The sequence below is a fragment of the Gobio gobio genome (assembly GCF_949357685.1).
Source record: "Gobio gobio genome assembly, chromosome: 2".
NCBI classification, from domain to species: Eukaryota; Metazoa; Chordata; class Actinopteri; order Cypriniformes; family Gobionidae; genus Gobio; species Gobio gobio.
In genome coordinates, this window is record NC_137098.1 from 18,716,168 (window position 1) to 18,743,173 (window position 27,006).

The 27,006-nt window shown below is 38.5% G+C and overlaps 1 protein-coding gene across 1 annotated transcript in view; it reads left to right on the forward strand.

Moving 5' to 3' along the window:
- arhgef40 (Rho guanine nucleotide exchange factor (GEF) 40) overlaps nucleotides 1–26,507 on the forward strand; it is a gene marked incomplete at its 5' end in the record, with an annotated part of 69,062 nt that extends 42,555 nt beyond the window's left edge. Inside the window, 9 exons of the mRNA XM_079803429.1 lie at nucleotides 1,046–1,295; nucleotides 2,736–2,825; nucleotides 4,192–4,395; nucleotides 10,963–11,142; nucleotides 11,634–11,814; nucleotides 19,622–19,732; nucleotides 22,179–22,288; nucleotides 22,390–22,453; nucleotides 23,135–26,507. Coding sequence (XP_079659555.1) covers nucleotides 1,046–1,295; nucleotides 2,736–2,825; nucleotides 4,192–4,395; nucleotides 10,963–11,142; nucleotides 11,634–11,814; nucleotides 19,622–19,732; nucleotides 22,179–22,288; nucleotides 22,390–22,416 — 1,153 coding nt within the window. The 3' untranslated portion in view covers nucleotides 22,417–22,453; nucleotides 23,135–26,507. The remainder of the gene's footprint in view (nucleotides 1–1,045; nucleotides 1,296–2,735; nucleotides 2,826–4,191; nucleotides 4,396–10,962; nucleotides 11,143–11,633; nucleotides 11,815–19,621; nucleotides 19,733–22,178; nucleotides 22,289–22,389; nucleotides 22,454–23,134) is intronic.
- Between the last annotated feature and the right edge of the window lie 499 nt (nucleotides 26,508–27,006).

Consider the following 27,006-nt stretch of genomic DNA (forward strand, 5'->3'; position numbering starts at 1 on the left):
GTTTATCATGCCTCTTGTGGTCTGATTGGTTGAAGGACTATCCAATTGCATACAGAGTCATTTAATTTATGCACGTTTATGCTCGCGTGTGCAGTATAAAATACAGAGCAGACTCCCCAGACCAATGTTCAATCTTAAATTGAGCTTGGTCTGGTGATAGCCAGACAATGTGAACGGGCCTTTAGCAACCCAATATTGGAGTTTCTCTTCAAAATTTGCCTGACCAAACTACTTTGTTTCCTTAAGGAGCTAAATAACATCTTAATTCTAGGGCTGTGAGTTTAATAATGCCTTTGTGTTATTATTTTGTGTTATTTGCCCCCCATAGGCCACTTGTACTCTCCTATTGCGTTCGATTTTCAGACTGATTGAAATACTGTTGAAACTAGTTAATTCTTCTTGAAATTGTGTGACTTTGTCTTTTAGGGTCATGAATGTGCATGCAAAGTCTTGACACATAGATGTGTTTTACATTTTGTAGTCAAAATTACCCCCATTCTGGATAAAAAACAGAAAACCTTTATTGTATGTTATCAAACACTAAAATATGAAATTTAAGAAATTGATGAATTGATGTCTTCTGGATCATCCATAGAAAATGAGCTGTTTCTCCATCTATTTGAGTTTCACAGTCAAAAAAATAAAATAAAAGGGAAAGGATATCATTGGTTGTTAATTTTTTAGATATCAATTAGAAAGTGTGAGAAACCCATTTTACCCTTGCATGGGTTTGAGAAACAGACATAAAAAAGGCAGAGGCATTTTACACCAAGGACAAAAAGTGTTTTTGTTTTTACATTAATCTTCAGTGTTTTTAGTAGTGTGCATTTTTGGCAAATTGGATGTAAACCAATGGTCAATTTGACGGCAACACAAAGGGAGTACCCAGATTTTTAAAACAACAGGGGGATAAGATCAATGACAAATAAGGCATTCCAAGATCAGTTTTTATAAAGGATTTTTATGAAGAAATTTCATTTAAACCATGTTTGTGGGTCATCTATTCTTTTAATAACTTTTTCCTCCCTCTTTATCTCAATCACAGCAAGCTCTATTTACAGTGGTGTCGGCTCGTCAGCACAGAGAGGCAGTATGTCGCTGTTCTTAAAGGTGTGGAGGAAAACTACTTGCCCCTGCTGGAGTCTTCAGATGTCCCGTCTACACTGAGAGGAAAGACAGAGTCACTCTTCAGTAACTGGAAAAGCCTCTCTGCCTTCCACTCACAGTTACTCCTCCCTGCCATGGAGGGCGCTCTCTCCCAGACACTACAGCAGACTGATTGTTTCAGTAAATATGTGAGTAACATCTTATAATAGTGCGTACAGTGTCTGGGTCCGAAATCGCATACTTTCCTACTATATAGTAGGCGATGAACAGAAAGTGACAAGAGTAGCATGTCCTAATTTACATTACTCATAAAAGTTGGCAAAAAGTACTTGGATGACTCACTATTTCCAGCGAGATTCTGAAGTGTGCATACGATAGACACTTTACTATCCCATGAGGCCACGGGAGATGATTTGTAAATGTCAGTGAAACGACTACGGCCCTGTCCACACGAACACGGGTATTTTCAAAACCACAGCCTTTTCTATGCGGTTTGGCCGTTCGTCCACATGCAAACGCAGTATCCGGACACTGAAACCAAACTTTTTTGAAAACTCCTGCCATGGTGAACATTTTTAGAAACTCTGGTAGCAGTGGTGTCGTGTGAACAGTGAAACTGGAGATTTTGGCTTGTTGCGTCAGAAAAATTCCAGGCTTCTGATTGGCCAACATGGCTTTACGGTTAGGGCTATATTGCCACCTGTTGGTTTGGCATGCTCTTGACAGCGCTTCAAAGCGTGTTTTGCGTTTTCATGTGGATGCAATTTTTTTTAAACGGTGGTAAAAACTCCAGTGTACGTGTGGACTAGGCCTAAAGTCTTAAATACACAAGGAGTGTTAATGAACTGATCAGAAACAGGTGCGTAATTAATTAGGATCTATTGAAACTAAAACAGAACTAAACAGGAAATAACCATTACAAACGGGCAATGGAGTCCAAACTTTAGCCTGAAAATAATCCAATGAATTAACATAATCCAATGAACTCCAGTGGTTTAATCCAAATGTTCTGAGAAAATATGATCACTTTATCACAATATTTATTTTCTTCACACGTCACGTCTCATATTTCTTCTCATGCTATTCACTGACACTTTTGTTTTATTAGTAACTAAATACACTATATTTTGTTAACCTTATTAGTCAAAATTGTTGTTGTAAATGATGCCACAACTGAGGAACAGCCGTAATTTGTGCAAAAACTGTTTATCATTTGCACATAAATGAATGCTAATGATGTGATTATGAAATAATGGATTTTCAAATTGTAATATTATAATGGCTATATTAAGAAGGCTAAGAAAATAAAATCTATAGATAAAACGCATTCAAAAAGTAGCAAAAATAAATTAAGAAGGAATGGTAAGGGTTTTTTTAACTAAAAAGCAAAGGGGAAAAAGCAAGTTTTAATGTGGCCTTCATATAACAAGAAGTTTTATTTAAAAAAAAACAAAAAAAAAACAGCCACGAAACCATGAAAGTGGCTGAAAGTTGAAGAAACATCCCAATACTAGGTTAACTGCCATCTGAAATATTCATAATAATGTTATGAATTATGAAATGTTGGTATGTGATATGATCCATTCCATATGAATACTCTCATGCTGGACACTCTCTCTGCTCAACAGAAGGATCAGTTCTTTCTATATTCCCACTACATCCGTATGAGACCTGAGCCGGATGCTCTGCTCATCAGCCAGGCTGCTGACTTCTTCAGGGTGAGAAATCTATAACATACTTTAATTGAATTGATTAATATGCCATCAGACGACATGCAGCAGAGGTCCAAATGGCACATTCCACCAATAGAGTATAAAATAGAGCCCGCATGTGTTCTACACTACCGACTTTCTGTTTTCCCCACATATCTAATATTTTTCACTTCAAAAACATGAGATTTGTGCCTCTAGTGCTTTAAAAAAGTAATAGGATGCCAGTTTAGGCCCTGCCCTTGCCCTGCCCAGAAGTACACTTAGCATACATTTAAAAAGAGTACTTATGGAAATACTATACTTTTAAATATATATACTTAAGTGTGAACTGAATGTAATGTTTTCAGGTACTTAAATGCAATTAAAGGAAAACATATTATAGATCAAATTTATATTAAATGCAATTAGATGAAGTTTGGAGTTCTATTTTACCAACTTAAGTAGGACTTAAGCACATTTTTATATGTAATTTCATAATTATTTTAATTATTTTTTTAAATAATGTTAAAGTGCACTGCTTAAAGGTCCTGTTCTTCGTGATCCCATTTTTCAAACTTTAGTTAGTGTGTAATGTTGCTGTTAGAGCATAAATAATACCTGTAAAATTATAAAGCTCAAAGTTCAATGCCAAGCGAGATATTTTATTTAACAGAAGTTCCCTTTCAAAGCCTACAGTGAACGGCCAGTTTGGACTACATCCCTGTACATCCTGCTTTAATTACGTCAGTAGAACAGTTTGTTGACTAACCTCCGCCCACAAGAATACGCGAAAAAGGGGGCGTGGTCTTGTTGCTCCCTCGTGGAGAAGAGGAAGTGTTGCGTTCGGTTCGGTTGCGTTTGTCGGCATGTCGTTCAGACGCTGTTATTTTCATCCCGGAGTCAAATCACCTTTGTTTGGCCTTCAGGGGCTGTAGTTTGAGCGCGTTCATCTCCCCGTTATGGTAAGAGGCGTGACCTTTCCGGTAACGTGCGCTCTGCGTGCCCTAAGCTGCAGCGAATCACAACACGGGAACCGCTGGCACAATCAGAACTCGTTACGTATTTCTGAAGGAGGGACTTCATAGAACGAGGAAATTCTCAGGCCGTTTTGAGGACCGTGAAAACAGCAGTATACAGATAAGTAAATTGTGTGAAAAATACTGTGTTTTTTTACACATGAAACATGAACACATGTTATATTGCACACTGTAAACACAATCAAAGCTTCAAAAAAACACGAAAAACGGGACCTTTAATATGCTATAATATGTCTGACCTATCCATACTTGGCTCAACAGACTGTAGAATAGTTTATGTTGCACTACTATCTTTGCCCACAGGGTGGCAAATGTGTTTTTGATGTCTGTCTCTCTCTCTCTCTCTCTCTCTCCAGTCAAAGCTGTCTTCCTCTCTTGTTCCTGCTCCTCCGTTTCCTCAGTGTCTCTCCACTCCCATTCAGAGACTGGAGCAGTACTGCCAGACACTAGAGGAACTGGGCGGTCTTAATCCCACATCAGACTCCGCCCTCTCCAGCCTTAAACACATCCAGCGGCACGGAGCGGATCTGCGAGCCAGTGATCTCATCACGGGGTGTCTAGTAAGAGAAAAGCATTCATTCACGTCTGAGTCTACAGTATGTCTTTGTGAAGTCACTGAGCGTTTCCACTGCAGTGCTGCCTCCTGGTGGTAAAAAAAAAGCATTATGCAGTTTAAAGCACAACAGATCACAACAACAACAACATATTATGATAAATTATACATGCTACGAACTAACATTATTAGTTTTACAGTATTTTCATCACTTTTACAATCACCGCAGCTATGTTGATTTGGACCACACTGACTTTCATTGTATGAACAAAACATTTTCAAAATGTCTTATTCTTATGTTAAAATAATGATATTTAAAAATGAAGTTAAAATAATATTACAGTTCGGTGTGTGACGGTTCGGTACGTACCTCTGTTTTGAAGTCACGTTTCGGTGCGGGTTCGGTTAAGCAGGAGAGAGAAAACTAAACATTAAATTGCTTCTTTTTTTATTAAACTGAGTAATTGAGCCTCTGTCTTTCATTAAATTCTATTATAATTAAAATTATATAAAGGATTTAAAAAAATCTGCATTAACTTTTACATTTAATTATAAAATGATGTTTCTACTCCAATTAGTTATTTATTTACACAGTGGTTGTCATAACTTGTTTTCATGACAGATTTGTTTAAACATTGGAGGTTAAGCAAAAGTGCAAATACTTTAGCAAAATAGTTCATTTCTCTATCACACTAACAAGCTGTGGACACAGAATGACTTGCCTGCGGTAAATGTAATGGTATGTGACATATTGTTTACAATCTGTTTTATTGACGTCTTTCCATGGTTGAAGCACCGATTGAGAGCGATTAAACAAGATGTAAAACTGTAATGTTAGATTTAGTTTTTATTTTTATTTATTTTTTGTCCGTAACTAGTAAATTCAGTCAGCGCTTATATTGGGACCGTTGCTTGGATCCTATCGTCTCAGATGACTCCTCTCGGCTGTTAACAGTTGGTATTTGACAGTTGGTAGTTCGAATGGATTTACTCATGACAGGAGAGGACGCCCGTTGTTACGTCTAAATACGTCTAAAACCTTTTGTATGGATTGTTACGGCTTGCTTCTAATTTGAAGGACTTTTACTCACCTACTGCTATCTCTTCTAAATATCGGCTGTTTGCTGGTGATCCCCATCAGCTGTACTATTGCAGTTTGCCCTCGAGCCTAGGACCGCTGCCCTTGCGGTACTAGCTGGGAGTTGGCTCATGTCATGGTATGGACCATCTTCTCGCTGTGCCTGACAGTGTTCCAGTTCTGTGTTTGGCTAATGCCTAGCGCTAGTCAAAACCTTCCAGCGGCCGTCATGAAGCTCAAATATTCCATCCCGCAGCTGCTAAATTTCAACAACCGCACCATTCTGGCGTGCATTGCGGTCATTAAGGAACATGGACTTCTGCACCGACCGCGTTACATCCATAGAGGCTCTCGTCGTGGGCTTGTTTACCATCAGCCTGAACACTCTGCTTCAGCCATACCATCCATATTGACCACTGTCGCACATCTACTGCGTCATCAGAACAGTGTTGCTCTCTGTGTTGGTAATACGGGAAACTCTGTGAGATCTCTGCCATCTAAGCTGGACTGCATGGGAAACACTGCAAGATCTTTTAGCACAAAGCATGACAGAAAACGTGGAGTGGATTTTAGTGTATCACAGCCAATAACGAGATTCACCACCCCATCAACGCTCAAAATGGAACTTTTTAATGCACAATCTCTCACAAATAAATCATCTTTCATCCAAGACCACATCATGGATAAGGGATTAGACCTTATGTGCTTAACGGAAACATGGCATCAGCCTGCAGTTTACACAGCACTAAATGAAGCCTGTCCCCCTGGTTACAGTTACCTGGAGAAAGCCTGTTACACTGGTCGTGGTGGTGGCTTAGCTGTAATTCATAGACAAACATTGGAGCTGTCTTTTCTCCCTTTGCCCACAGTGTCATCATTTGAATACCTTGCTTTTAAATGTAAACCCCCTTTTTCTTTGACAATACTCCTTATTTATCGGCCCCTCAAAAGAAATTCTGTTTTTATCACTGAGATGCATGGCTTTCTTACAACACTCTGCTCTACTTCTGCCAACATTTTAATATTAGGAGATTTTAATATTCATGTAGATACCCCCTCCTGCCACCTGACAGATGAGTTTCTGTAATTATTGGACTGCCTCAATCTCCAACAGCATGTGGATGTCCCTACTCATTCTAGGGGGCACACTCTGGACTTGGTCATTTCCAACTCTCCTCATATTAGAAACCTCTTGGTGTGTGATCTGGGTGTGTCTGACCACCAGGCCATCTCAGTGGAGCTGCTACGCCCCTCTTCCCATGCCAAAGATACTCGTCAAATTTGCTTCAGGAACCTGAAAAAGATTAACCAAGACACTCTAACTATAGACCTCCAGCAACTCTCCTCTGCTGATCTCCCCTCAGTCACGGAGTTGGTTGACTTCTACAACCAATCTCTGAGCAACATTCTAGATCTTCACGCCCCTGTCAGGACTGTGACGAATTCCGGAAGATGAAGACGGTTGGGCGTTTACTTGAGAGGCGTCTCAAGCTTTCAGGACTCACTGTTCATAAGCTAGCCTATAGAGAGCATCAGAAGGCCTACGCAAGGTCCTTGAGAGATGCTCAGTCACAGTTCTACTCTTGCATCATTAACAATAACCCTGGAAACTCCAAGAAACTTTTCTCCACTATAAATCACATCCTCAAACCGCAAACTCACTCTTTTTCAGAAACAACAGAAGAGAGGTGCAATAAGTTCATGACCTTTTTTAGGAACAAAGTAGACAACATCCACTTTCACCTATCTAGCACCTCCGCTCTGCCTGTCCCGACTGTCGATCCACAGCCTGGGACTTTCCAACATCCCTGCTGCTTCTCCATCATCACACAGCGCGAGGTTGAGGACATCATCAGAAAGATGAAACCATCCACCTGTGCACTGGATCCCTTTCCCACAGCCTTGGTAAAATCTAACCTCTGTGTCTTAAGTCCCTTTATAACCAAGATCATTAATCATTCCCTCCAAGCCGGCCATGTTCCTTCATCACTAAAAACTGCTATCATCAGACCACTTCTTAAAAAACCCACTTTAGACCCAGATGTTATTGACAACTACAGACCCATCTCCAACCTTCCATACCCCTCTAAGGTGCTGGAAAAAGTTGTTGCTGCACAGCTTCAGGTCCATTTAAAACAAAATAATCTATATGAGAAATTTCAGTCTGGTTTCCGCACAGGACACAGCACAGAAACAGCTTTGGTCAGGGTCACAAATGACCTATTGAAGGCGGCAGATGCTGGTTCCCCATCCCTTCTCATCCTCCTGGACTTAAAAGCAGCTTTCGAAACTGTTGATCATAACATCCTCCTTCACCATCTACATTCCACCATCGGTCTCTCTGACTCTGTCCACAACTGGTTCTCATCTTATCTCACTGGGAGAACTAAATATGTTGCGTTGGGAGAAGCTACATCCCTGTCACACAAGGTCACCTGCGGTGTCCCTCAAGGCTCAGTGCTCAGCCCCATCCTGTTCATACTCTACATGCTCCCCCTTGGCCGGCATGGGATTTCTTTTCACTGCTATGCTGATGACACTCAACTTTACCTTAGGACAAATTCTTCCCCCTTTGCTGACCTCACTCCATCCACTTTGATCATGAGATAAAGCCTGGATGAGATAAAGGCGTGGATGAAGCAAAACTTTCTGCACTGGCTTCCTGTCTCGCTCAGGATCGAGTATAAGATCTCCCTCCTTACTCATCAGTGCATCCATGGTGACGCACCCACCTATCTCAAGGAACTCACCACACAATCATCCACACATAATCTCCGTTCTGTTTCAAAGCATCTTCTCACAACTCCCACGACGAAACTCCGTACTATGGGAGATCGGGCCTTCTGCTCAGCTGCCCCCAGTCTGTGGAATGCTCTCCCTGACCACTTGCGGATCCCACAGACTGTAGATGCCTTTAAACGTGGTCTTAAAACCCACCTTTTTAGCAGAGCTTTTGATTGATTTGTTACTTAAATTTTTCAGTTTTATTTATTCTTATTTATTTAAAAAAAAAATAATACATATTTTTTAAATCTGTAGCACTTTGAGATTTGCGTTACAAATAAAATGTATTATTACTATTATTATTATTATTATTATTATTATTATTATTATTATTATTATTATATGTTTCAATAAGTTGTACTGTATCTTTCAACATCATCAAATGTTCATTCATGTTTATTCTGTGACTAGCATTAAAGAGGATGCCGTTTACTCGCACTCTGTCATGCCATATCAAAGAGCGTCAAAGCGGCATTTATTGTTTGATGTTTGTGATAAAATGACAGAATTTGAGATGTGAGACTTTGTTTCTTATAGAAAGTAACAACACTTATTGTGATTATTGGTGGTTAATGGTGGTTAATGGGCTACAACTCTGTATTCTTACACATGTACCGAACCTGAAAGACGCATACCGAAAATACTCAATATGAATACGTGTTCCGTTACACCCCTAATATCTATCTATCTATCTATCTATCTATCTATCTATCTATCTATCTATCTATCTATCTATCTATCTATCTATCTATCTATCTATCTATCTATCTATCTATCTATCTATCTATCTATCTATCTATCTATCTATCTATCTATCTATCTATCTATCTATCTATCTATCTATCTATCTATCTATCTCTCTCTCTATATACATACATATATATATATATATATATATATATATATATATATATATATATATATATATATATATATATATATATATATATATATATATACCTATCAGACCATTGACAGGTGAATTGAATAACACTGATTATTTCTTCATCACAGCACCTTTTAGTGGGTGGGATATATTAGGCAGCAAGTGAACATTTGTCCTCAAAGTTGATATGTCAGAAGCAGGAAAAATGGGCAAATAGCTCAAGAAGTTAATGCTGGTTCTGATAGAATGGTGTCAGAATACACAGTGCATCACAGTTTGTTGCATATGGGGCTGCATAGCTGTAGACCAGTCAGGATGCCCAATGCTGACCCCTGTCCACTGCCAGAAAACACCAACAGTGGGCATGTGAGCATCAGAACTGGACCACGGAGCAATGGAAGAAGGTGGCCTAGTCTGATGAATCACGTTTTCTTTTACATCACGTGGATGGCCAATTGGTGCATGTGCGTCGCTTACCTGTGGAACACATGGCACCAGGATGCACTATGGGAAGAAGGTAAGCCGGCGGAGGCAGTGTGATGCTTTGGACAATGTTCTGCTGGGAAACCTTGGGTTCTGCCATCCATGTGGATGTTATTTTGACACGTACCACCTACCTAGGCATTCTTGCAGACCATGTACACCCTTTCATGGAAACGGTATTCACTGGTGGCTGTGGCCTCTTTCAGCAGGATAATGCACCCTGCCACAAAGCAAAAATGGTTCATTAATGGTTTGAGGAGCACAACAATGAGTTTGAGGTGTTGACTTGTCCTCCAAATTCCCCAGATCTCGATCCAGTCGAGCATCTGTGGGATGTGCTGAACAAGCAAGTCAGATCCAGGGAGGCCCCACCTCGAATCTTAGAATATTTAAAGGATCTGCTGCTAACATCTTGGTGCCAGATACCACATCACACCTTCAGGGGTCTAGTGGAGTCCATGCCTCCATGCCAGTTTGTGTATATATATATATATATATATATATATATATAAGCTTCAAGATATTAATAAATACTATAAAATAACTGCTCCCTGTAGCTCGAAATGCTGCCAACAACACCATGATAACAGGTTTTTAATTTCTAACACATTCTGGCAAGGATTTATACCTTGAAAGCTCTGAAAATGGCTTTGGATAAAAGCGATAGTGTGACAAATAACAGTGTGATATGTATCTATTTTAATAATGTGCAACACGTACCTATCTCTTAACATTTAAAAAATGTGGTTTCATGACCCTTGAACAGATTTTCATGAACAGATTTTAATTTAGCAGGCTGTTTTATCCATAGCAATTTAAAGATAGCTATGGATAGATTGCTATTTTTTATCCATACCTAACCCACACATATTACAGGTTCATTCCAACTGGAGCAACCTGAGCTGAAGTTCCCAGCTCGAGTACAGCTCAAGTGGTTCTAGGACATAAATGAATGTACATGAGTGGACCTATAATCAATACAGTCACCTACCACACACCAACCCACAAATGCAAGCAAAAATGGGTCTTGAAGAGTAAATAAAATGTTACTGGCCCGTTACTGGAAAAAATGGTAAATCATTAAAATCTTCAGCTAAAAGAATGCTATATATGCTGTATATATAAAACTTCAATATTGGTGCATCCTTCATAGCATTCATATATCAAATAACAAAACAAAAAGGAGATGATGCTCTGCAGTGTTTATAAATCATACTAAGTGATGTTTTTTGGGAAAGAATGATGTTAGGGGATAGAATATACAGTTTGTCCAGTATAAAAACCATTACATCTATGGAATATCCCCATAAAACATGAAAACCCAACGTGTGTGTGTGTTTCAGATACCCGTGGCAGAGCGTGGAGAGCTGGTGCGTCAGGGTGAGCTGTGTGTTTGTGGTGGAGGCCGAAGGAAGAAGACGGGAATCAGAAATGTCTTCCTCTATCAGAACTATGTCATCTTCACCAAACACAAAACACCCAATCCGGGATGCAGTGTGTACAGCTTCAAACACAGCATTAAGGTACACAAACATAATTACACACACACACACACACACACACACACACACACACACAAGCTGAGGGGGGCATACTAGTGTACTGCACAGTATACTGCCTGTAATTTTCTAAAAAATGATAACAGCATGAGGTGTTAAAAATTACCTCATGTTTAAGCCGTTTAAAAATCAGCTAATTGCATTTAATATAAATTTTAATTATAATACATTTTTATTTAATTGCATTTACCTTACTAATATACATTACATTCAGTTCTCACTTAAGTATATTCTTTTAAAGTATATGGTTTACGTTATAAGTGGCATATCAGTTTTTTTGGTGGGTTTTTTTTTTTTGGTGTGTACAAATATCCATAATGTTTGGTAGTCTGATCAGTAAAACTCACTTATTATATACTTCATATACTTCTTATATTAATGACCTGATCTTTCTTCAGGTCATTGCACACACACACATTTGATCTTTGAGTGTCACACTAACTGTGTTTGCTCAGACGGCTGAGATGGGCCTCACTCAGAGCGTCGGGGAGGACGGACTGAGGTTTGAGGTGTGGGTGAGACAGGCGTCTCGTACCAGGGACTGTCTCACTCTCCAGGGCGCAAGCGTGCAGGACAGAGAAACCTGGACCCACGATATCGCACAGCTGCTCTGGACTCACGCCATGCATAACACAGGTCAGAAACAAACATCTGACCTCTCAACTTTACATCACCATCTCCTCTCATCTCTGATCTCTGTTACGTATTAAAGGGTTAGTTCACCCAAAAATGAAAATTAGCCCACGATTTACTCACCCTCAAGTCATCCTAGGTGCATATGGCATTCGTCTTTCAGGAGGCACACACGGAAGACAAGAACAAGTTAGATAAAGGTGTTATTTTGATTTTTTTTTGCGCACAAAAACTATTGTCGTCGCATCGTAAAATTATTGTAGAGTCACTGTGGTGAGATGGACTTTGTAACGACGTTTTAAGTGCCTTTTATGGGTCTTGGGAGTGTAAATGTACTGAATGCCAATGGAGGCCTACCTGAAGCCTTTCTCAGCCATCAGCTTTCAACAAAAATATCTTAATTTGTGTTCCGAAGATGAACGGAGGTCTTACGGGTGTCGAATGACATGAGGGTGACTAATTAATGACATAATTTTCATTTTTGGGTGAACTAACCTTTTAATTTTAAAACAAATTTTTTTGTTTTCTCAAAAACCATGCATAAACATTTTTCTCTCAAAAATACAAGCATGTACATACATGTTGCTCACATATTATGGTAGCCCAGTTTGTGCTGAATACAGTGTAATTAAACTTTTGCCATTCATGTGTTTATAAGCAACTGAAAAAACACAAATGTCAGAGCAGGTCAAAACTTCTAAAGGGCCCCAAAACAGCTCCGACTCCTAGAGGTTAAACTAGGAAAAGTGGATTCGGACATACCCTAAGTGCACCTGCGCCATGGGCTTCAGTCCATGCGCCCAGATCGTTAAAATAGGGCCCATGGTGATGAACTGAAAACAGACAGGTGTGCTCATTAATGAATTTCCATGACAACTAATGACTGGCGGAAACAAAGGAACACAGGAAACTGATGCCCCGTCCACAAGAAGCCAGAGCTTTCCCTATCCAATCTTTTTTTCCCTTCACTTCAAGAAATATCTGCGTACATACAAGAGCACTGAAACCGACTCATAATGATGTAGTATACATGCCAGGCCAGTATGTGGTGCTGTAATTCTGCCCAAAAAATACACATAAAAGTTGTATACACAATAGTTGTATCCTTTTCTAGTCTTTTCCTGTGCGGGACGTGGTGTGATGACATCACCTTTTCACAAAATATACGGATTGGCTGTACACACGGAAACGCAAGGGTGTCATTTTCAGATTTATCCACTCTGGGACCCAGTTTAAAAAAAAAAAAAACGGTTTCATGCTCGCAAAACTCCGGATCCGTATGGACGAAACGCTAATACGGTACAAAATATTTACGTATACAGCTAAACACGTCTCCGTGTGGATGGGGCCTGAAAGACCAATATGAAAACGAAACCAGAACACAAGTAATATGTGAAAATGTCATCTGTGAGTGGACTTAATTTGCCTTTATTTCATTAATATTATTATCTCCAAGTTGTCCTTTTTTTTTAAAGGTCCCATGGCATGGCATTTTTCTATTATTTTATTAGGTGTACTTATATTGTTAGGATGATTTTGACATCATAAAATTTCATAATTTAGAATTAAAAGGCATTTTTTCTATACTGATGTTTGCCCTGTGGCTGAATGCCCTGTTTCAAGAGGCGTGTCTGCTGTGAGACTTCAGTAAAAACGGCCACTGTTGTGATTGGCTGACATCTTTGTATTTGAAATGAGAGTATCAGATCTTGTAGCGGAGGGGGCGTGGTTTAACAAGGTCTACGAGCAGGCACGAGCCTGCTCGTGGGAGAGACGGATGGACCTGAGTTCACTTCTCATCAGTTCTCTCAGCACGTCTCAGTTCAGTGAACTGTTGTAGTTACTAGCATATACTTCAGGTTATTATATATCCGATTTGGTGAACTGGTTCGACCGGTTCACTAAAAAGAACCGGTTCAAAAGAATGATTCGTTCGCAAACCGGACATCACGGACCAGAGACGGAGCAATTGCTAACAAAGTTATTTATAGTAACTACTGATTTGTGAGAGCGCTGTCAGCGCAAGTTTATTTTGTTTGTATCTGAGAGTTCTGAATAAACACGAGTCCCAGTCATGCCGAGTCCGTCTTCATCATTATTCACCAACTTTGTAACATGTAATGTACCATTACAGCTGTCGAGATGAACGAGTTACGAGTAAGTGTTGATTATAGCATTATTTTTAGATATTTTCCTATCATATGAAAAGCGTCAGTGACGTGCATTGAGTACACAGCGCAAAAAAATACACAACAACAGTAATCGAATGTAATCCAGTTTATTGTGGGAATAGCTGGCTAGCCTAGCCCGCATTCGGGATACCCTCACGCTTACCCCCGTTCTGCTTAATCTCACGCCACATAAGGCGCCTCCGCTGTGGGCCAGATGCAGTACTGGGGGTCAGTGATGTTGAAGGCCAACCAGTCAGTGCAGCCTGAGCTTCGGCGTGCGTGAGGTTTATCTCTAAAGATGTGGCTTTGCCGATGTTGAGCAGAAACTCACAACTGAATGCACATTTTAGAACAGATAGACGCGACCAGGACGTACAAAATAACTGATTCACAAGATAGAAAACACGAAAACACCGTTCTGTAGGGAGAGAGAAGCCGCAGCGTGTGCACGAATAATAAAGTTCTGTGTGAACTTGAATAATTAGCTACACATCAGAAATCACTGATCACAGATCAGAAGGAACTGAAAAAAGACTTCTGTTTTCATTTGTACATCCAAACACTGAGAAACTGCCAGCATTCACTCGTTCACAAGCCATGAGCCAAGCTCTCGAGGACAAATATAGCGCTTGCATGGGCGTGCCAAATTCTCTGGGCGGAGGAAAGGGAGGTAACAATTCCTGGTATGATGTCATAACAGGAAAATTCCAGATCAGCTCGTCTGAGCTGTCATTTTCTCAAAGGCAGAGAAAGACAGCCAGAACTCGGTTTACACCGATCAAAATTTCTAGCCACTTGGGGACAGTATTCAGGCTAGGGGAACTCATATTAATGTTGAAAAACCTCATAAAATGAAAATTTCATGCCATGAGACCTTTAAATATACATTTAAAATTCTAAGTACACCACAAGTGCACATTCAATACAATTAAACATGCTTGTTTTCTCAATGGACACTCTGCCATTTTAGTACAAATAGCTGCTACAAAATGAGTTAAATCACTGGTCTCTATGTTTTTTTTATCCTATGATCATCATTGTTAACCATCATGAGTTAAAGGGTTACTTCAGTGATTAGCATTAAGCTTTGTATTTAAACTGGGTCATTTATGCAGTAGAAATGTTAAATTATTTTTGAATTTGGTGCCTTCTAGACTGAGAAAAGACAGAAAATTTATTTTTGTCTCATGTGGATGAAAGACAACAACTCCCAGAATGCACTTGCTCCATACACCGTCGTTTTGATCTTCATAGTAATACAATAATTTTGTTCAGTTAGAGAATAAACACTACAATTAAAAACTGAACGTGTCTTTTCAATAAAGTGTGAGTGAGCCGAACGAGAGTCACGGCACAGATGCAGCAGTGACAGATTTCATTCGAGCTGAGCAGAGCTGAGGTAACGCTAAGCGCCAGTCTGGCATGTTTTCAGATCACATATGGAAGCTAAACTATACCAGGAATTCATTGAAAAGTTGAAACACTCACTTTACTCTGCACCGAGATCCGTTATGATTGTCCGTGCGGCCGTCTGTGTCTACATTCTGTGTGTGAGATCTCTCCCCTATGGGCGGGTTGATAACATGCGGAACAGCTCCATCTAGTGGCTGTAGTCTTTAGCCTCTGGCCAAAAAATCCTCCGATGACGCAAAATGACAGCTCAATCAGCAAACAGCATTGAATTGATTTATTCATATATATTGTACATTGAGTGCATTTGCCAGCACGTTCTTAACCCGATTATGCCTAATAAACCTACAATGCACGTGATCATGTAAACGTGTTAACCCATTTCCTGCTGGCATGTTGCAATACACTTCTTCGGTTTTTAATGTTTATTTTCCATCACAACTGACGTAACAAATGAAATGCTCGGAGTCAGATACGCAAATTATTACGTTTTGACGTCACTACCGATTTATAATAAAGTTTTGTAACTGCGTTTTGTAAATGCGTTGTCTGGTTATTGGTTTGCATGTAAACCCGGACAACATGTTATTTAAATAAGCTGAGTTATCAGCGTACTGGTGTGTAAGGTTGAACAATTTTGGAAAATAATCTATGCGTTTTTATTGACCAATATTGCGATTGCGATTTAATATGCAATAATTTTTTAAGCTTTTTATCTTCTGTATTATTCAACAAAGACAAACAATAAATTATTGTATGATAGGGGTGGGAATCTTTAGGCACCTCAAGATCCGATCCGATTCCGATTCTGGGAGTCACGATCCGATTCCAAAACTATTCTTGATTTTATTACACATTTTGAATTACACATTTAAAAAATGTATTAAAACAATTGCATGGTAAGAATTTTAAATATATTAACTAATAGCTTCAAACCATAAAAGCTAGTAAATAATAAAGAGGAACAAAAAAACACATTACAAGCTATAAACAAAGAGTGCTTTCAGTATTTTAGAGTAGCCTGACTATCTAAACGTTTTCAAAATGTGGTTTGTACTGTCTATTTAATCCCTTAAGTCTTGACATAACTGTCTGTGTTTACATTTTGTGTCATAAAAGCATTTTGAGATTCAAGTATATGTTCTCTATGGGATTGAAAGCAGCCTTCTGTCAGTGAGTTTCCTATTTTTAATATATAACAAACGATATCCAAAAGATGCATTCGTAGAGCATTTGTAAGGAAAATTCAGTCAGGAAAGCACGCCAACTGCAAGAGTAACATCAAGCAAAGCGCGCGTTTCTCACACTCGCAGCGCATATCCTGTGCAATGAAGCCCGCGAATGTCAATGTAATTCGCTTCAACCTTTCCAAAATTTATGAAAGATTATCTTACGGAAGGTTCAAGTGGTGTGAGTGTGTGTGTGTGTGTGAGGAATTGGAAGCCATCATCATACGGGTATTTTTACACGCAGCGCCGTCGCGCACCTGTGGTTCAAAACTAAGCTCAGAATCGATCCAGAGAGAATCTTTTCTCCCACCCCTATTGTATAATATGACCAATAAAATATTAGATAGATTAAATATAAACTGTTCTGTTGCATAGCATGCCAAGTTGATGCTTCCTCAGAGCTGACTGCTTTACTCTCGCGTGTCACGTGACCGTGAGTGTAATCGCAGCCTTTGCGGTTAAAAAAAAAAAGCGTTTTATCATATCGCGATATTATCGCAAATGCGATTAAACGTTCAGCCCTACAGGTGTGGAAGTAAACGTGCACATTGATCAGCAAACATAAACAGAAGCTCAACCGAACATGACCTATTGGTTCTTGCGGAAGCTCAAGCGTGCTGCGTAACACACGAGAATGAACCTTATTGGTTCTCGCAGGTCAAGCAAGCATGCTTGAGTTTCTGTTTACCACAACTGATGTTTGAGTTGATGAATGTTTATATGCGAATAGAATTATATTATATATTAAATATTCCTATATTCAATCGGTTCATCATATAAAGCGGTCAAGTCTCTTCAGAAGATTTTGACTAAATCGCTCAATTCATATGGATTAATTTTACAATCTCTTCATGAACTTTTTGAAAAGTCAAACTGTTAGTTGCTTAACTGTCAATGGAGGGAATCTCTCAGATTTCATTAAAAATATCTTCATTTGTGTTCCGAAGATGAAACTTACAGGTTTGGACATGAGGGTGAGTAAATAATGAATTTTAAAGGGGTCATGAATTGAGAAATCAACTTTTCATTCAGCCTTTGATTATAAAAGTTCATCGTGATATAAGCAAACGCTCAATCTCAGAACGTGCCAAGCTGTGATGTCAGAGTGTGGTGAAACATCGCCTCAACAGAAGAAGAATGTCCCGGGGCTATGTGTTTTCCAGACGGGCTACCAAAATCCATCACCGGCCTAACCAACGGGCTATCTTAAATAGTGAAATGACATTCCTTTCTTGATGCGCTTTGTTCACTCTCTTGACTTGATATTTGAAGGAAAAATACAATCGTAGAAGTTTTGATCATGCTGATTTGTCTGACTCTTGTGCGGTTCGCGGTTATATCCACCGATCGGGCGGGACAAGTAATAAAAAATAACATTCCAATTAATTGCAGGTGGACGAGAGATAAATCATTGTGTTTGTTTGATAAAGACATTTTGCGAGCCCTGTGGGCGAATCATTCCGGTTGCCGTTTCCCCACACACTTTCAAAACAATTCCCCACGTGTACTCATGGGGGAGCCGATAGCTCATTATAATATGCAAAGCTTATCCAATCATAGCAGTGGGCTTTTACTTCCAAGTCTTCAGTGCGGCACGCCCATAAAAACTGAGCGTTCCATGAGAGAGGCTCAAAACCAGGGTAGAAAATAGCCTATTACTTATTCATTATGATGTTTTTTAATTGTAAAAACCATGCAAACGTCATAAGTTGACCTCAGAAAACAGTATAAAAAAATAAAAAGAGCCAGTTCATGACCCCTTTAATTTTTGGGTGAAGTAGCCCTTTAACTAAACATAATTAATTTAACAAAGCATAATAACTACTGTAACAAATGTAACACTTTTTTATAACTTAATTCAAACCTTGACAAAAGCAATTATCAGTTAAATTAAAATGTTATACCATTACATGCCCACTCAGAGATGACGACTGAGACCAAATTAAATTACCACATGAGCCTGGTGTTTGTCAAAAAACAAAGTTATTTATAAAAGTTATTCTGGCAAAAATTTCCTCTGCAGTGGTGAGAGAAAAACACTGACATCTGTGATTGGGACTGGACCGCTACTGCCTGTAAATCCTAAAATTACCAAATGTCACCATGTAAAATGTCAAAATAGGGCTTATGATGCATGCAGATGATGTCGAAGTAGGCAACGTACTAGGATTTTTGACAGTTTTTAAATGTTTTTTTTCTCACAACTTTAGCTTTAGATTTTACTACCAAAAATCCATTAGTTAAATACCACAAAGTTCTGCTTAATTAACTAAGTGCCCATCGTCCCTAATTAATGAGCTCTTAAATATGAATACTTTGCAGTTATTGACCTAGTTATTTATGTATAATTAAGACAACACTAAAAGGCAGTTTAATTAGACGTCTTCTGTGTGCACGCACGTGTGTGTGTGTTTTCAGCAGGATCTTGTCTAGGGGCAGTTTTTGGAAAAGACCAATTTGTGATTAATGATTAATTATAATGGAAAATGAAGCCGTGTCAGTCATTAAAGCATTGATTTGAATTTGCACTTTTGTCTTTTCTTTATGCAAATGAGACTCTTAAATGACACTTTACTACACATTTTCATGTTTAATGATGTTTTATATATTTTGGACTCGAAGTCACACAGAAATAATGACAAAAACAGTGTAAACTTGAGGAGAACTGACTTCATACATCCACTAAAAATCCCCAGAACACACCAGCTGATTCAAAGACATTGAGACTTCAGACATGATGAAGAACATTTTAAGTGTGATTTAATTGTGCTTGTATAATTAGGGCCACTGTAATTGAACGAAGCATGTGTGTGTGTGTGTGTGTGTGTGTGTGTGTGTGTGTGTTTGATTGTGTGTGTGTCTATGTGTGTGTGTGTGTGTGTGTGTGTGTGTGTGTGTGTGTGTGTGTGTGTGTGTGTGTGTGTGTGTGTGTGTGTGTGTGTGTGTGTGTGTGTGTGTGTGTGTGTGTGTGTGTGTGTGTGTGTGTGTGTGTGTGTGTAGAGTTGTGTCTGAAGGAGTCTCTGTGTATGGGAATTTCCAGTAAGCTGCTACTGGATGTGACTGGAGCTCAAGTTTCAGAACTGGACTCCAGCTTCAGCCTGAACGACAGAGGTACAAACACACACCTCTAAATGGGGACATTGCATAGACTTGTATGCTAGTCATAAATACTATAACCTAACCCTAACAGAAAACTTTCTAAATTTTTACAATTTAAAAAAAAAAATCTACAAATGAAGACTTAGGATGTCAGGATTAGCTACAACTTTGTCCCCAAAATATAGTTAAGTAGGCACAAACACATGTATCCTCATATTCCGTCACTGCATGCAATTATCCTTGTTTTCCACCAGATGTCACTTTATCTCTCAACATATTAAAACATTAGTATTTTTAAAACTATGCTTAAGACAAAATAAATGTCATCACTGATCTGGACTTTTTATATAAAATGTGATATGTGATGTATTGTATTTTTTGTTTGTAAGCCCTTTTATTTGTACTGTTCTTTTTCTTTCCTTTTTGATTGTAATGTAGTGCTGTATATTTAAATAGCATCATCCTGCCCAGGGACCACATATGTAAATTAAATGTAATTCATATATATATATATATATATATATATATATATATATATATATATATATATATATATATATATATATATATATATATATATATATATATATATATATATATATATATATATATATATATATATATATATATATATATATATATGAATTACATTTAATTTAATTAAATATAAATATATATACACACTGATCAGGCATTACATTATGCCATTATGACACTGACAGGTGAAGTGAATAACACTGATCATCTCTTCATCACAGCACCTGTTAGTGGGTGGGATATATTAGGCAGCAAGTTAACATTTTGTCCTAAAAGTTGATGTGTTAGAAGCAAGCGAGTGTAAGGATTTGAGCGAGTTTGACAAGGGCAAAAATTTGATGGCTAGACGACTGGGTCAGAGTATCTCCAAAACTGCAGCTCTTGTGAGGTGTTCCTGGTCTGCAGTGGTCAGTATCTATCAAAAGTGGTCCAAGAAGGAACAGTGGTGATCCGGCAACAGGATCATGGGCGGCCAAGGCTCATTGATGCATGTGGGGAGTGAAGGCTGTAGCTGTAGAAGTTAATGCTGGTTCCAATAGAAAGGTGTTAGAATACACAGTGCATCGCAGTTTGTTGCGTATGGGGCTGCATAGCTGTAGACCAGTCAGGGTGCCCATGCTGACCCCTGTCCACCATCGAAAGCGAGCATCAGAACAGGACCACGGAGCAATGGGAGAAGGTGGCCTGATCTGATGAATCACGTTTTGTTTTACATCACGTGGATGGCCGGGTGATTGTGAGTCGCTTACCTGGGGAACACATGGCACCAGGATGCACTATGGGAAGAAGGCAAGCCGGCGGAGGCAGTGTGATGCTTTGGGCAATGTTCTGCCGGGAAACCTTGGGTCCTGCCATACTAGTGGATGTTACTTTGACACGTACCACCTACCTAAGCATTGTTGCAGACCATGTACACCGTTTCATGGAAACAGTATTCCCTGGTGGCTGTGGCATCTTTCAGCAGGATAATACGCCCTGCCACAAAGCAAAAATGGTTCAGGAATGGTTTGAGGAGCACAACAACAAGATTGAGGTGTTGATTTGGCCTCCAAATTCCCCAGATTTCAATCCAATCGAGCATCTGTGAGATGTGCTGAACAAACAAGTCAGATCCATGGAGGCCCCACCTCGCAACTTACAGGACTTAAAGGATCTGCTGCTAACATCTTGGTGCCAGATACCATAGGACACCTTCAGGGGTCTAGTGGAGTCCATGCCTCGATGGGTCAGGGCTGTTTTGCCAGCAAAAGTGGTACCAACACAATATTAGGAAGGTGGCCATAATGTTATGCCTGATCGGTGTGTGTATATATATATATATATATATATATATATATATATATATATATATATATATATATATATATATATATATATATATATATATATATATATATATATATATATATATATATATATACACGCACCGATCGCCCTATATATATATACCACACATACACACATAAAAGCCTACTTTTGGTTTCATTGACATGCATGACTTTAAAATGAAGTGCTTGTCTTAATTATTCTCAGTGATAATTCTTGCTATTTCTTATTACTGTAATACTGTAAATTTGTACTGTATTAAAGTAAAATAATAGTTTTTTTTTATTAAAATCAGCAAAAACTGTAAAGGCAGTACAAGAAATATTGCTATGACGTTTAATATTAGCATTTTTAATAATTATTTAATAGAGTAATGATGAGATGTTTTTGTTATGGTAATGAGAATTGCGTGTGTGTGTGTGAGAGAGAGAGAGAGAGAGAGAGAGAGAGAGAGAGAGAGAGAGAGAGTTTTAGTACTACTAATATAAATTGTCTTAAACATAGGCTCTAATTTTTCGTGTACACAATTATGAAATCAGAGCCACCCTAGATTATTTCTCAACACGTTTTTATGCTTTTTCTCATTCTCTATCAGTTCAGAGCAGTTGTTCAGATTCGTCTTCTGTGGGCAGCATGAAAGGGGGCGACTCACCCGCCTCTGCAAGAGATTCAAAGAGAAACAGCGAGCTAACAGGACACACTCAGGTGAGTCACACATACACACACATATGCAGTGAGTAAAGATGATGATGATGGTTATGATGATGATGATGATGATGATGATGATATGTGTTTGTGTTTTATAGAGCACTTCACCCTCCACCTCTGTGTGAATCATATCAACTCACAATGCAAGTCTTAAAAACTAATGTAAGTATTTTAAACGTATTGTTTTGTGTTTTTGTCCACAAAATAATTTTTACACATGTTGCTCGATTATGTATTTATTCAGAATACTTGGATACGTTTAAATATCCATCAATGGAAACAGATTCCTTTTAGAAGCAGAGTGTACAGTTTCAGCATTTACCTGCAGGGGCTAATGCTACAAAACATTACCGGTATATACAATTAAATGCATATTAACCCTACAAAGCTTACTGTATCATATTTAATATGCAAATTGTTAGTAATATTTCAAGATAAACACTTGCTCAAGCAATTTAGGTTTACTTGATGATGTTTATCCGTACATCATTTTTTAGAAAATGTATGATATATGATCCATCCAAATGATCCATCAAGCTTCTGAGGAACATTTATTTGTTTATCATTGTATTGTATTGCATTGCATTGAATTTTTTAAAACTACAGAGCTTTGATCATAAAACTAAGCATTTTATTAACATCTTACTAAGATATATTATTGGGAGATATAAAGTGACAACTGATATTTATATGCATTTTATGTAAGTAGTCTGCTATACTGTTATAAGGATCTCATTGATTTACATAACAAGCTATCAGAATTTCATCTTACTTTTTGTCCATATAAATATCTTCCATATTCTCACTAATAGCATAATAGCATAATTTGTGTCTGCTTCCCAGCTGTCTGGTGCGGTTTCTTTCATCAACACACATATTTACAACTGGGACAACTGGACACAAACTGGATCATGAGACGCACACGGCCATGTGAATACAGTATTACAGAAGACTGGAGGTCATATGTCAGCAACCATCTCACTTCTTATCATTTCAGTTACTCTTTTTAAGTGACTTTCAGTCTCAGGCCCATCACACACATTAGCAACTAAAAAAAGATGACATTTAAGTCAACATGAAATCAAATTGTACATTCTTAATACACTTTACTGTGTGCACGATTCATTGGTGTACATTATACCGAAAGAAAAAGTGTTTATCTCAATAATCCTTTATCAAAATGTAATATCTTTCCATTCTGACTGAAAATAATATAAAGATTAGGGCAATAATTGGAAAACATGGAAATGTTCTGGAAGGTGACCTTTCATGTTGACTTTAAGGTGAATATCTGTGTGTAAGTGCACTTGAATGATGAAAAGATTGAGATTTATCCGCTTTATTCACCATAGAAGTCACATGGAGCTTCATACGTCATTGTAAATGTTTTGTATTGTGCTCTATCATGCAAATGTGGATCAAATCCAAACTCTCGAAATATTGCAAGTGGCAAAGATTCTGTCAATGCAGCAAGTAGCACTTTGTGATATCTGCGTTAAACACTTTAACTGATTTGTATATCAAACTTAGACTGTTGGCTGAGGACACATCTGGTATTTCGGCCCATCTCCATCTCAGAGTATTGAAGAAAGAGGGAACATTTTCTTCTCCATTCTCTGAGTTTAGTTAAGCACCAGCTGTCTTTTATTGCCATGGCCGATCCGAGAGCCAAATCCAGACCTGCATTTCAAAAGAGAGCTGCTATGGATGGTGTGTTTTATGCTTTATGAGTTATGTAATTATTTAACTCCGCCCTCAGCTTTTCCATTAGCAAGATTCTGCACAGTCTTAAGCAGTATTAGATGCTGGAACGCTAATCTACTCAAAGGTTCAACCGCGTAAAAAACTGACTTCAGCTCTGACTGGAGCAACTGTAATCCACTTTTGAATTTATGAGGTCTGACTCTGGAAAATCATCCTTTATAAGCTCTATTTGTACTTCAAGTCCTCTGTCTTGTTGCATATTTTAGATGGTGGAAACTTGACTTCTGAGCATTTCTTTTACTGATAAAACAACAAACAAAAAGGTTTTTGTTTGCCTTGTGCTAAAGAGTTTTTATTTCATCAAGTTGTTTATTGAGCTTGATGTGCTGTTACACCTGTATGAAAGCAAATTCCCAAATAGGCTCTTTTTAAATGAATATTCCGGGTTAAGATCAATCGACGGCATTTGTGGCGTGATGTTCGATTACCACAAAAATATATTTTGACTCAATAATCAAACTTCTGGTTAGGCTCTTACAAGTGAATGGGGCCAACATTTTAAAGCACAAGTTATAATTTTATTGAAGTACCTGTTAAGCTGTTTAAATAATATTTTTTACGGTTATTTTAGGGATTCTAAGTTGACATTGCAAAAAGAGATTTACAATTTGATTTAAAGGTGCACTATGTAAAATGTTTTCAGTAAAATATCCAAAAACCACTAGGCCAGTGTTATATATTTTGTTCAGTTGAGTACTTACAATACCCCAAATGTTTCCAACTATTTGTAAATCGTGAGAAATTGCTATTTTAACCATGGAACCGGGACGTGAGGGAGTTGGCTGTCGATTGCGTCATATCTGCGTTACCCTCGGTTTCGGTTACTTTACTCCCGCTGCAGTGTGCCTCAAGTGTTATAGCAGCCGCTAGGCGAATGCACAGAGTAATGTCATAACATCATTTTCAACACACTCAGATGTATCTAATATGATAAACAGAGCTGCGTTACCTCATACTCATGACCAGAAAGGCGGAAGTGGCGCCGGCGACTGTGTCATAATAAAAGTCCTGCAGGCGACTATGCCATAATAACAGTCCTGCTGCTCGCGAGGCGTGTGTTACCTTCATCTTATTACCAATCGCTCCAGCGGCCTTGCTCAGCTCCACAACACTCGGTCCTGCTCTGCTTCATACTACAGTAACGTAAATAATCGCATCCATGAACATGATTTCTGCCCGAGTCTTATCCCGATTCATTTCCACCGGCTGTGAGGTGAAGACCACATGTCCCAAGATTCTGTGCTCAAACGTTGCGTCATCAAACTACGCCTTTTGTTTTGAACAGGCGACTTCTAGTGGACGGAAAAGTTATATAGTGCACCTTTAAAGGCACAATATGTACGATTTTTTTAGATTAAAATATTCAAAAACCACTACAACAATATTATATATTTTGTTGATTTGTGTACTTGCATTATCCCAAATGTTTCCAAGAATGTTTAAATCCAGAGAAATAAGCAATTTTAACCAGGACACGGACTGTGTCCGTGCGTCGCCTATCAATGACATCATATCCAAGTTAACCTCGATTTCCGGTTTTATTTTGTAGAAACCATGGAAACACCAAAGACGCTTTAATAGCTCAACACAGTTAGTCTTACTGTTCAAATTTTGTTTTCTTGATTTACCGCGAGTACCATGTTTTACCATGCCTAATATCGATCTAGCTTACTGAAGTGTGCAATAAGTGTCTCACGGACAGTGTAGCATTATTACATAACTTTCAACATACTCAAATATATCTAATATGATAAAACAGCGCTGTGTTACCCCACATACGCATGAGTGGAAGAAGCGGAAGCGCTCGTCTGTTGCATAATAAAAGCTCTGTGAAATAAAGGCGTCATCAAGCTACAGCTTTGTTTTGAATAGGCGACCTGTAGCGGCGAAAAATTACATATTGTGACTTTAACCTTTGCTGTGTTCACGCCATTACCGCAGTCTCAAGATGACAACACGTGATGTTCTATTCTTTCTGAGCGGGGAATTATGCGTTTCTATGGCAAAACCATCAATGCCTCATCAATGCCTAAATAAATCTGCAGCGGTCAGGTGGTTCAGTGGTCACAAGTAGGAGCTCTCAGAAAATTCCCATTTTACAAGCTGCAATTACGAGCTCTATGAGGATGTGAACGCTTTTTACAAGTTGAAATCTCGTAGTTATGATAATTACAACATGGCGTGAATGTGCCTTTTATACAAAAGATTTGTTTTAAGATTTTTGTGTTTACTCTAAAATCATGTTAACACATATTGTTTATCATTTGGCTATAATATTGAAACCGCACACATTTTAGCATTTACATTTACAAATTGGCCCTGTTCACTTACAATGTAAATCCCTTGTGAAAAGGAAGTGAAATAAAAATAAAAATGGCTTCACAGATGGGCCAGGATTAGGCCTTAGTTAAATAAGGACATTTAAGTAGCTTTTATAAACATGGCTTTGGGGAAAAAAATACATTACTGGTCTGCATCTTGAGGCAAAACAATGGCACTGACATGTTTTAAGGTATGTCAGTGTACGTTGCTTTCAGTTAAGACTGCTCAAACATGCAAGGATAGTTCAAGAAAAAAAAGGATAGTTCACCCAAAAAATGTAATTCTGTCTTCATTTACTCACCCTCACATCTTCGGAACACAAATTAAGATCTTTTTAATGAAATCTGAGAGCTTTCTGTGCCTCCATTGACTGCTTCACAACTGACACTTTTATGCTTTAAAAAGTTCATAAAGAGATCGTAAAACGAATCCATATGAGCTGTTTAGACCAAATTTGCTGAAGATACACGATCGCTTTATATGATGAACAGATTGAATTTAGGTTTTTATTCACATTCATCAACTCACATCAGATATGTTAAACGGAAGCTCAAGCATGTTCGCTTGACGTGTGAGAACCAATGAGGTTCATTCTCATGTGTTACGCAGCACGTTTGAGCTTCCGCAAG